This window comes from Patella vulgata, chromosome 8 (genome assembly GCF_932274485.2).
Source record: "Patella vulgata chromosome 8, xgPatVulg1.2, whole genome shotgun sequence".
Lineage (NCBI taxonomy): Eukaryota > Metazoa > Mollusca > Gastropoda > Patellidae > Patella > Patella vulgata.
This window is the reverse complement of record NC_065886.2, coordinates 54,417,671-54,430,112: the sequence shown is the minus strand read 5'-3', so window position 1 is coordinate 54,430,112 and position 12,442 is coordinate 54,417,671. Positions and strand designations below refer to the sequence as shown.

The window sequence follows — 12,442 nt, the reverse complement described above, 5'->3', positions numbered from 1 at the left end:
ATATCTTTGGCTCCTAAAACCTCTCTGATTTATGTTGTGTTATTATAGCGGAAATTGCAAATTTTCAAGTTATATTTTAAAATGTATTAAAATAAATCCTTAAAATAGATGGTATCTATAAACAGTCCTACCTTGTTAAAGAATAATCCTATTAATCCTATAATTCGCTATTGCCAGCTGAGAAATTGGCAAAAATATCATTTTTAACTTCAAATTCCAACGTTGGAAAATAGTTTCCCTATGTTGTCAATAGCAAAACAGGGGAGGTAATTGTGTTGTTATTTCCTGTGTCATAGATTCTTAAGGGTGGGATATAATGCCCATGATCGTATAATAACCTATTGAGCAAAAGACATAGAAATAATTATGTTTTGACTTTCTTAGAAAATTTGAAATTCTCGCTTTAACGTAAGCCTTCATTATTAACATTAAGAAATATTAATAAATTTATAAATTTCGAATAGGCCCATCACATTTTTCAATAAACACATTTGAGATTATTGATTTATCTTTTTACAAATTATCATAAACCCAAAACCAAATGAGTAAATACTTTGTATATGGCATGTCTAGTATTATAGACCTTTAAAGGACAATATTGGCGCCAGTCATTATCACATATGTGATAGAACTGGTTAAACATGTTCCAAATATTATTTTATCACAGAGAACATTGCTATGATAGAGGCGTAATCAATGCTGCAACAATCGGAAATGACGAACGCAAAAAGGAAAACACGAGTTTTACCTCTATATAACTGACTGAAGTGCCAATATTTTTTTTTTATCCGTATAATACTACTCGTTTCCAGGTGAAGACTGACGGGTTTATGTTGATTGAAAACGTATCACGTATGTTGAGTTAGTTTTAAGGGCTTTTAACACAAAATTGGCACTTTAAATAAGACTCCAGATGAAAATGTAAGTATCATTTTTAATAAAGTTGTTCGCATCGCCCCGCTTGGCATGTCATTATATAAACATAAATTGTGCCTATTTCATGTTTCAATGGAATTTCATTGGCCGTTTAGATACTGCTTTTGCAATTTTTTTTACACACAAATGGGTGCCAATTACATAAAATTTCATGAGATATATTAAATATAATATCATTTATTATATAAAAACATAAACAGTATATTTGTAATTATCAAGCTTCAAAGACCTAAAATACAATTATTAAGTTAGCCCCGCTTCGAATTTGGCTGTTTTTCATTTCTTACATCACTTTGTCGTAAATATTGTGTGAACATATGAAATGGCAACAAAGAATGTATCAAATATTTTAATGCAATGAATGTGTTTTTTCTCTCTACATAATCGCTTGAAATTGTCACCAAAAATGCTGTCTTCGATACGCTCGACGAGACCTTGGTTTCGCTGAACCCCACCAGCCTTGTGAACAGGTTGTAGCAAGAGTTGTTGGAGGGGGGGGGGGGCTTCAGGAACAAACAAGGAAGGCCGCGGGCTTTTTTTCCGTACATCATATCAAGGTTGTAAACTCTCGGCCATTGCTTCAGGAACATGTTCTCGAAAATTTCTTGCACTTTGCTTTTTTTGGGGGGGGGGGGGCGTAAATCGAAAATCTATATGATTAAAGACATACAGCGTAAGTTGAGTATGCGAAGAGTTTGTGTGAATTATGGAGAAAGGGGAATGTGTGGTGTTAAAAATAAATAAGGGAAGCTTAGTGGGTAAGACTCGCTAACCGGGAGGTTCGTCTGGATTTTACTGCCTGGTTGGTTACCCTTTTTCAGTGGTGCAGGACGGACCGAGGTCCCGTGGACCTAAAAGAGCCCCTTACAGCCGGAATTTGAAAAAAGAATAGTCCGTAGCGCTGCTGTCCTTGATAACATACTCTCTTGACAAACTGTATTAGCCCAGTAGATGCAGATAGGAGGGACGTTAAACCCCATTCCCTCCTCGAGGAATGGAGAGATGAGGGCCCGACACCTTACAAATATTTTCCTAGGATGGACATTGCCACATTTAGGGGGGTTGGATGGCTGAATGGTTAGCGTGCGCGCGCTGTATCATAAAGTCTGTCATTGAGTCGACTGGCGTGGTTTCGAATCCCCGGTTGTACGTGGCAAGGAGCAGGGTCGCCTGTCCAACGTCGTGGGTTTTCTCCGGGGCCTCCGGTTTCCTCCCTCTGCTAAAGACCCCTACGCGCAAGCGAATTATGTAAATAAAATTAAACCATATGTTAGTCCCGAAATGACCTAGTTTGTGTCGAGTGGACGTTAAACCCCATTTCTCTCTCTCTCTAAGGAACATCTGACCGGCAATATCGACTGGAGAACGCCTTGCATTAACCACCCGGTACCTTGCCTCTGGTCAGGTCCCACTGCTAAAGACCCCTACGCGCAAGCAAATTATTGAAATAAAATTGAACCGTATGTTAGTCCCGAAATGACCTAGTTTGTGTCGAGTGGACGTTAAACACCATTTCTCTCTCTCTCTCTCGCTCTCTCTCTCTCTCTCTCTCTCTCTCTCTCCTCTGGTCAGGACCGGATTCAAGGAAGGAAGGGGGGGGGGTATTCAGGGGCTAACATCTATTAGGACAATTTTCACCATCGCCACTTAAACAAAAGTTAATTAACATGTAAACGTAGAATCACCACCAATTGACAGTTTTATTAGTATTGGAATGTTTTTAACAAAGGTGTTATCGGTCTAGGAACACCAAATTGCTATTATTACTGTTAGAAATTTGACCCTAAGTGATAAACTCGTCGAGTTTACTGTAGCAGAAAGGTAAATGCGAGCGAGTCTTCTGACACGAGATACACTATATTTTCATGCACAGCCAAGCTGCGAATGACTTCTTTTTTGGTGTCTTTACACTGGAGGGCATACTTGTTTTGAACCACACCTTGTCCGTTCATAACAATTACGTTTTGATTTGCATCAACGATCAGAATTCCTCCAAAAGAGTCACACGCCACTCCCATGGGCCGAATAAAACGCTTATCTTTTCCAAATATAACATCGCCGTTTTGGCGCAGTCCAGCAACTTTTTGAACTGTACAATCTGACACGATGATGTCCCCTGTGGATAACGATGTAAGATAAAGAGGGTTAGGAAAGAGACCAGCTGTATGGATGTTTTGCAAGACCTCGCCTGTCAGGTTAATGATATCAATCACCCCAGCTTCACTACCAGGACAAGTGCTAACAGCAAAATTGCCCCCATCTATGCTGGTTATACCCCAATATTTCTTGTGTGTCCTTATCTGTTTTTCTAGTGCGAGATTCGGAGTAACATTTACAACATAGATTTCTTTAGCTTTTGGTATGGTAACTGCGATCTTGTTTTGTGCGTTGATTACCGTGACAGCATGTGGAGGAAGTCCTGTAGAAAGTCGACTGTTGTCCTTTTTGGCCCCCTTATTGTTGTAAAACGATTTAATACAATTATTGCCTGAATCTGTAACCACCATCGTACCACTTTGTATTTGTAATAGGGCAATATCCCGGATGGATGGGTTGTGTTTGTCGCCTTTTACTTTTGTTTCCAATTTAGAAAAATACGTCAACTTATTGTTGGGATTGAAATAGGGCGATGGTTTGGGCACTCCTCTGGCATCATCAAGCGGCAGTACTCGATTCTCCGTTTTATAATCAGGAGTTCCTATAACATCGCCAATGTTAATAGCACCAGGATTATATTTGATTTTAAAAACTGGAATCTCCAATGAAGTTGGCAATATACTCATAAGTCTCTGTTTTTCACCCAAAATTCGTTCCCCGTCTTCAACTATTTTTGTGTCGGATCCGTTAATTAGAGTGTCCATGTCACTACATGTACTTTCAACAGATGAACGTAGTCTTTGGGTTGAATCAATCCGACTTTGCAGAGTTCCATCAATTTCAAATGATATCGATTCTAATCGCCCCAAACATTTGGTTGTTTCCTTTTGGACCATTAGTAGAAGTTGTTTAGATTGTGCCAATATTACATTTTTGATTCTTTCCTTTTCACTTTTCATACTCGTCAGTTCCTTTCCGAGTTCTATGCACACCAGATCCAAAGACAACAGATAAGGCTTTATTTGCGATTGATGTGCTGCAATTTCGGATTTCTTTTTTATGGCTATTTTATTGGACAGAAGCGTGGAGTCGGCGGAACTAACCAACGTGTTTTGTGGAGCTGTCTTAGTCGCTGCAGCTGCCTCCATTAAATTGTTAACGTAAAAATTGGTTTTAAATTGACTTGCCCAATCTGGACTTTGGGGATGTGGCACAGCCGCTAAATCTCTACACGTTGGACACTTGAATGACGTTCCATTCTGGTAATGTGTGGTTGTTTTTATGTATGATCTTAAGCACTCAAGACAAAATGTGTGAAGACATGGCAGAGTTTTGGGGTGGTTAAATTTCCCGAAGCATATTAAACAGGATAAAAAATCTTCTTCGAAGTCTTTTGGCGAATTCATCATTCTGAAAAGATATATATAGAGGTAAATAAAATAATAATATAACAAAACAAAGAAAATATTGGATATCAGAAGTTCATCTTTTTCCGATAACATCACAATATCAATGTTGATTTAAACTGACAAATAATTCGGGTTTTCACTGTCGAAGATTTTGCATGATATTGAGTTCGAGACTTAGCTACTTTAATTTAAATGATAAGATTATTTATAAATTATCCGAAAACTGGTTTAAACATATACTGAACTGAATTCTCAATTCTAATGTACGGGGCATTTACATGGTATATAAGATGGGAGAGAGGGGGGGGGGGGGCGGGGAATGGCTCCATAATTCATCTATATATTTAAACACGTACTTAACATTTTAGTTAACAATAATAATATTTATCTATCAACAAGACGATCGCCATCTGTATTTGCCGTGAACCAATTTGATAGGTTGATCTGGCCTGTTTTTAATCCGATTTTATCGAAGCCGGGAGATGCATAGGAGTGGTACATATCATTGTGGATTGATATTTTCCGAAAATGCAAATCATACTTCGTTACTTGAATTGTATTGCTAGACTCATATATATATACTCTAATTCCAATTGACCTGCAAAACTATAAGACATTTTTTTTACAAATCATTTCAGGCCAGCAATTTCCAGAGGCGAAATTGCTAGCTGAACACGATTTTTAGAATTTTTTTTATCTATGACGTCATTTTCGGTTGGGGTTTGTCTGATTTCCAAAATGGCCGCCAAAAGTTGACGTAAAATGAATTTCCAGATAGGATGGGTGATTTTCATGCAAGGTATGGCTTGTAATATATCATATCTAAGGTGTTTTTGTTGTAATTGAACTGAAAAATAATCTCTAAAACTAGTTTCCCCAAATCCAAGATGGCGGAAATTCAAAATGGCGGCTAAAATTTACCTAAAATGGCCGATTTGTCAGATTAAAGTCATTTCACAGTTTGATTTGGTTTGTAATATGTAATCTAAAGGGTTTTCACTGTCACTGAACTTAAAATTAATCTAAAGAAAAAAAGAGTTTTCAAAATCCAAGATGGCGGAAATTCAAAATGTCGACCAAAATTTATCTAAAATGGCCGATTTGTCAGATAAAAGTCATTTCACTCTTTGATATGGTTTGTAATACGTAATTTAAAGGGTTTTGAATGTCATTGAACTTAAAATCAATCTAAAATAAAGTTTCCAAAATCCAAGATGGCGGAAATGGCGGCCAGATTTTCTCTAAATTGGTCAATTTTTAAGATAATCGTCAATTTTCTGTTTGATATGGCTTGTAAAATGTCCTCTATTAAGTTTTCAGAGTCACTGAATTTGATAATTGTAGATGATTGTTTCAGAAAAAAAAGGGACAATCACCAATCTTTCTATTGGATTGGTTTATAATAGCAAATTGTAATAGTTTTTTTAGGGCAACTGAATTTGATCTGACCCAGGAATCTACCTTAATCTAAAGAAAAAAAGAGTTTTCAAAATCCAAGATGGCGGAAATTCAAAATGTCAACCAAAATTTATCTAAAATGGCCGATTTGTCAGATAAAAGTCATTTCACTCTTTGATATGGTTTGTAACACGTAATTTAAAGGGTTTTCAATGTCATTGAACTTAAAATCAATCTAAAATAGAGTTTCCAAAATCCAAGATGGCGGAAATTAAAAAAATGGCGGCCAGATTTTCTCTAAATTGATAAATTTTTAAGATAATCGTCAATTTTCTGTTTTGATATGGCTTGTAATATGTCCTCTATTAAGTTTTCAGAGTCACTGAATTTGATAGGGGGGTTGGATGGCTGAATGGTTAGCATGCGCGTGCTGTATCATAAAGTCTGTCATTGAGTCGACTGGCGTGATTTTGAATCCCCGGTTGTACGTGGCAAGGAGTAGGGTCGCCTGTCCAACCTCGTGGGTTTTCTCCGGGTCCTCTGGTTTCCTCCCACTGCTAAAGACCCCTACGCACAAGCCAATTATGTAAATAAAATTAAACCATATGTTAGTCCCGAAATGACCTAGTTTGTGCCGAGTGGACGTTAAACCCCATTTCTCTCTCTTTCTCTCTGAATTTGATAATTGAAGATGATTGTTTCAGAAAAAAAAGGGACAATCATCAATCTTTCTCTTGGATTGGTTTATAATAGCAAATTGTAATACTTTTTTAAGGGCAACTTAATTTGACCTGACCCAGGAATCTACCTGTCAATAAATAAACCATGTGCAGAACTTACCAGTCAGCTAATTAGAATTTCAAAGAATTTAACCTTAAGACACAATATATGTAGCTTAATTGTTTTTATGCATAAAACCCCCATAACAATACAACGGGGCCAACTGACGCATTTTTAATTTCATCTCCTTTGTCTTTGCACCATTTTACCGGAGTGAGAATCATTTGTGGTATATCCAGTCGTTAAGAATTTAAGTTCTCCTATTCGTTCAGAAATGGTAATGTGGTCCGTTTTTGCATCGAAGACTCCGTGTCCAGTAACTTTTGTGGTATAGTCTAGATGTTGTATCCACAGGTCAGTTTCGTCAGTTACGTATTTCACAACAAGTTCTACATGTAAGAACAACACATAAGAAAAGAGGAAATCGTGGGGGATGACTTTTGGGATACCTAGTCGTAAATGCATTTCAAATTATTTTCGTGATGATTATTTTTAACTTAGAACTTGGTGTGCATTACATTACAGACGAATATGATCTGTGGATACCATACCACACAAGAGGAAATCGTGGGGGATGACTTTTGGGATACCTAGTCGTAAATGCATTTCCAATTATTTTCGTGATGATTATTTTTAACTTAGAACTTGGTGTGCATTACATTACAGACGAATATGATCTGTGGATACCATACCACACAAGTTGCGGACACAGAGACTTCGATGATTCATTTTACACTTTTCACTTTATGAAATACATGACTGACAAATATGAATTCATCTGTCTAGATGATACCACAAACGGTTTCCGGACATAAGTCTTCTGAACAAAAGTTAATAAATATTGATATTCGTCAAGCAGTGTGCTATGAGGAAAATTGGCCCAGACAGTGGTACTATGGTGTACTCTTATTTCGAATTCCAACTGTCTAGGGTTCTTGTATGCGCACGTCAACGTGTACATATAAACCTGGTTTCTCGAGAAGCCCCCGGTGCTGCATCCTGACAAGGAGAAACCACACTGGAAAATCCTAAGGTTCTTTTTCAGCAAACATATTGATCGAACCCCAGATCTCGTTCTTAGCGAGTCTTACTCACTGAACCACTATTTCGAACCATTTCTGAATAAACAATAGATAAATTCTTAACAACTGGATATATATACCTCACTGTTTTGCTGGAATAATATTAAATCTTGTTTATGTGAGATCCAGTATAACAGTTCCAGTTACCATCAAAATAACTACTACTCTTTGCTATTACAAGCCAATCCCATAGGAAAATTCACGATTGTCCTGTTGTATTTTTAAGCAATCATCTACCATCTTCAAAATTCATTTTTGATGTAATATTCATTTTCAAAATTCATTTTTGAGGTAATATTCATTTTCAAAATTCATTTTTGAGGTTATTTTCAAGTTCGTGGATTATCTGAAAAATCGTTCATTTTAGGAAATTCTGGTCGCCATTTTGGATTTTGGAAACTCTTCTTTTGAGGTTGTTGAGTGACACAGAAAACCCTTTAAATCGCATATCACTCGCCATATCAAACTTAAAAATGACGATTATCCGAAAAATCGACCATTTTAGGGAAATTCTGGCCGCCATTTTGAATTTCCGCCATCTTGGATTTTGGAACCCCGTTATATTTAGATTAATTTTAAGTTTAGTGACACTGAAAATCCTTTAAATTACATATTATAAATCATATCAAAGAGTGAAATGACTTTTATGTGACAAATCAGCCATTTTATATTTTTGTATATATTGATGTCAGTAAGATGTTACTATGGAGAACGTAAATTTCAGATTATACATTCCAGACTTCGTAATTGTAAAAGTGCTCTAAACTTCCATAGATTTTTAATGCATATTTCACATAACCCGACATGCAGTTGTGGTCATACTCAAGAAGACAGCGACCATTATTTTCTGCACTGCCCAAATTATTCGTCTCAGCGTATCTCAACATTAAATACCCTCCCATTTAAATCCATAAATACAAAAGCGTTCCTATATGGCGATACCAACGAAAGTAACCCGTTCAACAAAGTGAGTTTTAGTAAAGTTCACAAGTATTTAAAACTAAACAAGCGCTTTGAATAGATAAGGTAATTGTCAGGCGACGATGATTGGTGTTAAATAGTGATGATAACGATGATGATGACGATGATGATGATTTATTTATATATTTATTTATATACTAGAAGAATGCCCGGCTTCGCTCGGGGGTCATAACTCCGAAACCGGAAGTGGTAGACTAACGCCACCTGGCCTATGTTACTCCCCGGTATGAGCTACCCCTATACCCCAAATTTCAGACTCGGAAATGACAACGTGAATGATGGATCAGTCGAACGACAGAGTGAATGACAGGAGTTTTCCAGTCGAATAATAAAGATAATGGCAACGCTGGTCATAGCATATCTGTTTATAATATATTTCATATAAATGTTTATACACGTATTTGAAAAATACATTTAGGTCTACATGTAATGTTGAATGTATAAATTCGGAAATGTTTTGATCTCTTGAACTGTATTATTTAAAATACACGATTAACGTATTAAATTGTAAATAATGAATCAAGCCAAGACATGTATTAAATGTTTTAAATGTTTTATTGAATTGGAATAGAAACTGAAAACAGATTAACACCCTGTGTGAGATATTTCATTCAAATATTGTGAAAGGGTTGGTAATAAAATTAAAATTGTCATTGTGTCATTTTAATAACATTGAATCGTCCTATTCTGTTACGTAGTCGTCTCAACATATTGTTGTCATGGGTTAACTTCTGCTAAACAACTCAATAGAAACGAGTAAAGTATTATAAACGAAATTATGTCTAAAGAGTTCTTCATGACATGTATTGACTGTAAGACACAAAGCGTACAGGATCTAAGTGTGATGTTAAAGGTCAACACGTAACTAGTGAACTGATAAATATTGTACAATTTATCTAAAGAGTACATTTATGAAAACGTGGTACTTTTCTGATATCTAGTTAAATTAACACTTACCCAGATCTTGGCATAAGCATGACTTACAATGATCACGGCTAAAACACTTCCGTGCGAATCAAGAATTCTTTATGTAAGAATAGAGCTTTATAAGACTGTAAATGCACCACACATTATGTCTCCATAAGATGGTAGCTATATCAAACTTAAAAATGACGATTATCCGAAAAATCGACCATTTTAGGGAAATTATGGCCGCCATTTTGAATTTCCGCCATCTTGGATTTTGGAACCCCGTTATATTTAGATTAATTTTAAGTTTAGTGACACTGAAAATCCTTTAAATTACATATTATAAATCATATCAAAGAGTGAAATGACTTTTATCTGACAAATCAGCCATTTTAGGTAAATTTTGGCCGCCATTTTGAATTTCCGCCATCTTGGATTTGGGGGAACTAGTTTTAGAGATTATTTTTTCAGTTCAATTACTAAAAAACCTTATATATGATATATTACAAGCCATACCTTGCGTGATAATCACCCATACTATCTGGAAATTAATTTTTCGTCAAATTCTGGCGGCCATTTTGGAAATCAGAAAAACCCCAACCGAAAATGACGTCACAGAAGTAAAATAATCTCATAATCGTCTTCAGTGACAAATTTTGCCTCAGAAACAACCCGACCCCAAATTTTGTTCCGATTGTGACACCCCTAATACTATATACGGGAAGACACCGGAAAACAACCGGAAAACACCGGAAAACACTATGTTATACTGAATACCGGAAAACACCGGGAAAATACTAAATACCGGTCTTTTCCGGTATTCAGTATAACATGGTGTTTTCCGGTTGTTTTCCGGTGTTTTCCGGTATATAGTATAGCAACAATTGATCTTTTAATCTTCGGAGAAATAATTTTGTAACACCAATGATATTTGGAAAATACAGTGAAATAAAGGTAGTGTCTGTCAATCAAATTTAACCATTTATTTCTATTCGGGAGATATTGATATACAAGAAATAATATTTTTCACATTCTTCTGTTACTCTTCCGGGCACCTTTTACCACTGTTTGTCGTGAATTTTGTACCCGGTGAACAGTCCATATGCTGATTACACTATTTGTTTGCCTTATTACACTATTTTGCCTATACCGTTTTTTTAGGACTTCGAATTTTGTCTAATGGTTTAGATTGTTCGTACTTGGTTTTATTTTATTTTATAATGAGTATATATTGATATATGAAATCGACCTATTTTCACATATATCAAATTTGTTCAGAAAAAAGTTCAAACCCTCGGATTTTACATCCGCATCGAAAGTATTAAAAACGAAACGTAATATAGATGTGTATTCTATTCTAAACAAATTATTGTATACGAAAACTTGTAGTTTGAACACATTGCTAAAATAGAATTCATCTTGATACAAAAATTTAAATCATTAAATGAGTAAATCGTTCACGTTGACTATTGACATATCGTAGGTAGCTCTACAGTTTATGTGTACATGTATATAGTAGTTTTATCTACTTACCAGTTGGAGGTACGACTATACAATTATTATTTAGCTCTATTAAACCATCTATGGCCTGTCTCTTAGCTTTTATTAGGCAATACGCATGATGAATTTGATAACGACATCGCTTTCTAGGAATTCTATATATATATACATACATGTAGATGGAAAATCTAATCAAATGAAATGGCTTTTACATGCCCATGCAATAAGTGTTTTGTTCACTCCCGAAGGAATTTTCCTTTACATCGTTGTTCATGCTCTATTTCCTAACATAAATAAACAAAATAGCAGTATTTTGAAATATATTTTGAGCTTGCGCAATCACAGTACAATTTGACACAGGTCATATATGCAATATGAACCCCAAGGGCCCAAATCTTGCAGAAGTATTATACGTTTCTCTATCAAAATTTCATTATATTGTATTACTCTAGTCCTGTTCTGCTTGAACGTCTTGTATTCCTATGTGTTTGTTTATATCATATTTTCATGTAAATATTCATATTGTATTCTCGTTATAACCACAATATACGGCTTGGAGGCAGATTACGTACACTATTTTGCCTATAATACCGTTTTTTTATGACTTCGAATTTTGTTTAATGGTTTGGATTGTTCGTACATGGTTTTATTTTATTTTTTATTATGCATATAGGCATATTGATACCCATGCATTATATTTGTTTTGTATGCTGTTCTCAATGGACGTTTATTGGTACTATAAAAGATAAAATAAATATATCAGTCGACAGGTGAGCTAAAAATATGTTGTTTTTTTTATTGGTATTAGAAGATAGCACGAGTTTTATAGCTTTAGACTATAATTTTACTGCAGAATTAAGGACTTTATCATCCTTTAAAAGATAAATATAGATAGTGTTTAACAGACTGTTTTAATAGGATTTATTGAAAGAATATTAAAGTCAACTAGAAAAGCGTCAACGGGTTTTATGTTCAACAAAGCACCTCAATCTCGAATTAACTCATTTTTTTTGCTTACAATTTGCCTTATCTTAACAAAACTTGTTTTCCTATGCTAGTATTAGCCTTTTCCCCGTAGGTATCATCGTGTTTACGAATAAAACACTACTCACCGCTTGTTATTAAAATACAGACTACTTATCAAGCCACCAGCAAAGTCAACATTTTTTGATAATCAGCTTTAATTGTATTGAATCCACAAGGGGTCGAACGAACTGACAATACAATAGATCTCGTATCATATCACACCGCCCTAAACAACGACTAACCGGATTTACTGGGCAGTGAAAGAGAATGTTTGCTATTATACAAATTTATGGTATGATACTCCCGACAAAATGGTAACATTAC

The 12,442-nt window shown here is 35.4% G+C and overlaps 1 protein-coding gene across 3 annotated transcripts; it reads right to left on the bottom strand.

Annotated features, from left to right (window-relative positions):
- Positions 1-2,616: 2,616 nt before the first annotated feature.
- On the bottom strand, positions 2,617-12,363 carry LOC126829952 (RING finger protein nhl-1). Of its 3 annotated transcripts, XM_050560154.2 has the most exons (3): positions 11,126-11,362; positions 4,799-5,048; positions 2,617-4,443 (listed from the first exon to the last, which is right to left on the bottom strand). In XM_050560154.2, exon 3 carries the CDS (start codon positions 4,440-4,442, stop codon positions 2,742-2,744), a length of 1,701 nt encoding a protein of 566 aa, XP_050416111.1. In that variant the 5' UTR covers position 4,443; positions 4,799-5,048; positions 11,126-11,362; the 3' UTR covers positions 2,617-2,741. The 3 variants fall into 3 exon arrangements, with proteins under 3 accessions (XP_050416111.1, XP_050416109.1, XP_050416110.1); XM_050560152.2 differs by lacking the exons at positions 4,799-5,048; positions 11,126-11,362 and adding an exon at positions 12,205-12,363; XM_050560153.2 differs by lacking the exon at positions 4,799-5,048.
- Between the last annotated feature and the right edge of the window lie 79 nt (positions 12,364-12,442).

Coding starts and splice junctions, on each gene's coding strand:
- LOC126829952 (XM_050560152.2), bottom strand. CDS start 4,442: ATGATGAATTCGCCAAAAGACTTCGAAGAAGATTTTTTATCCTGTTTA.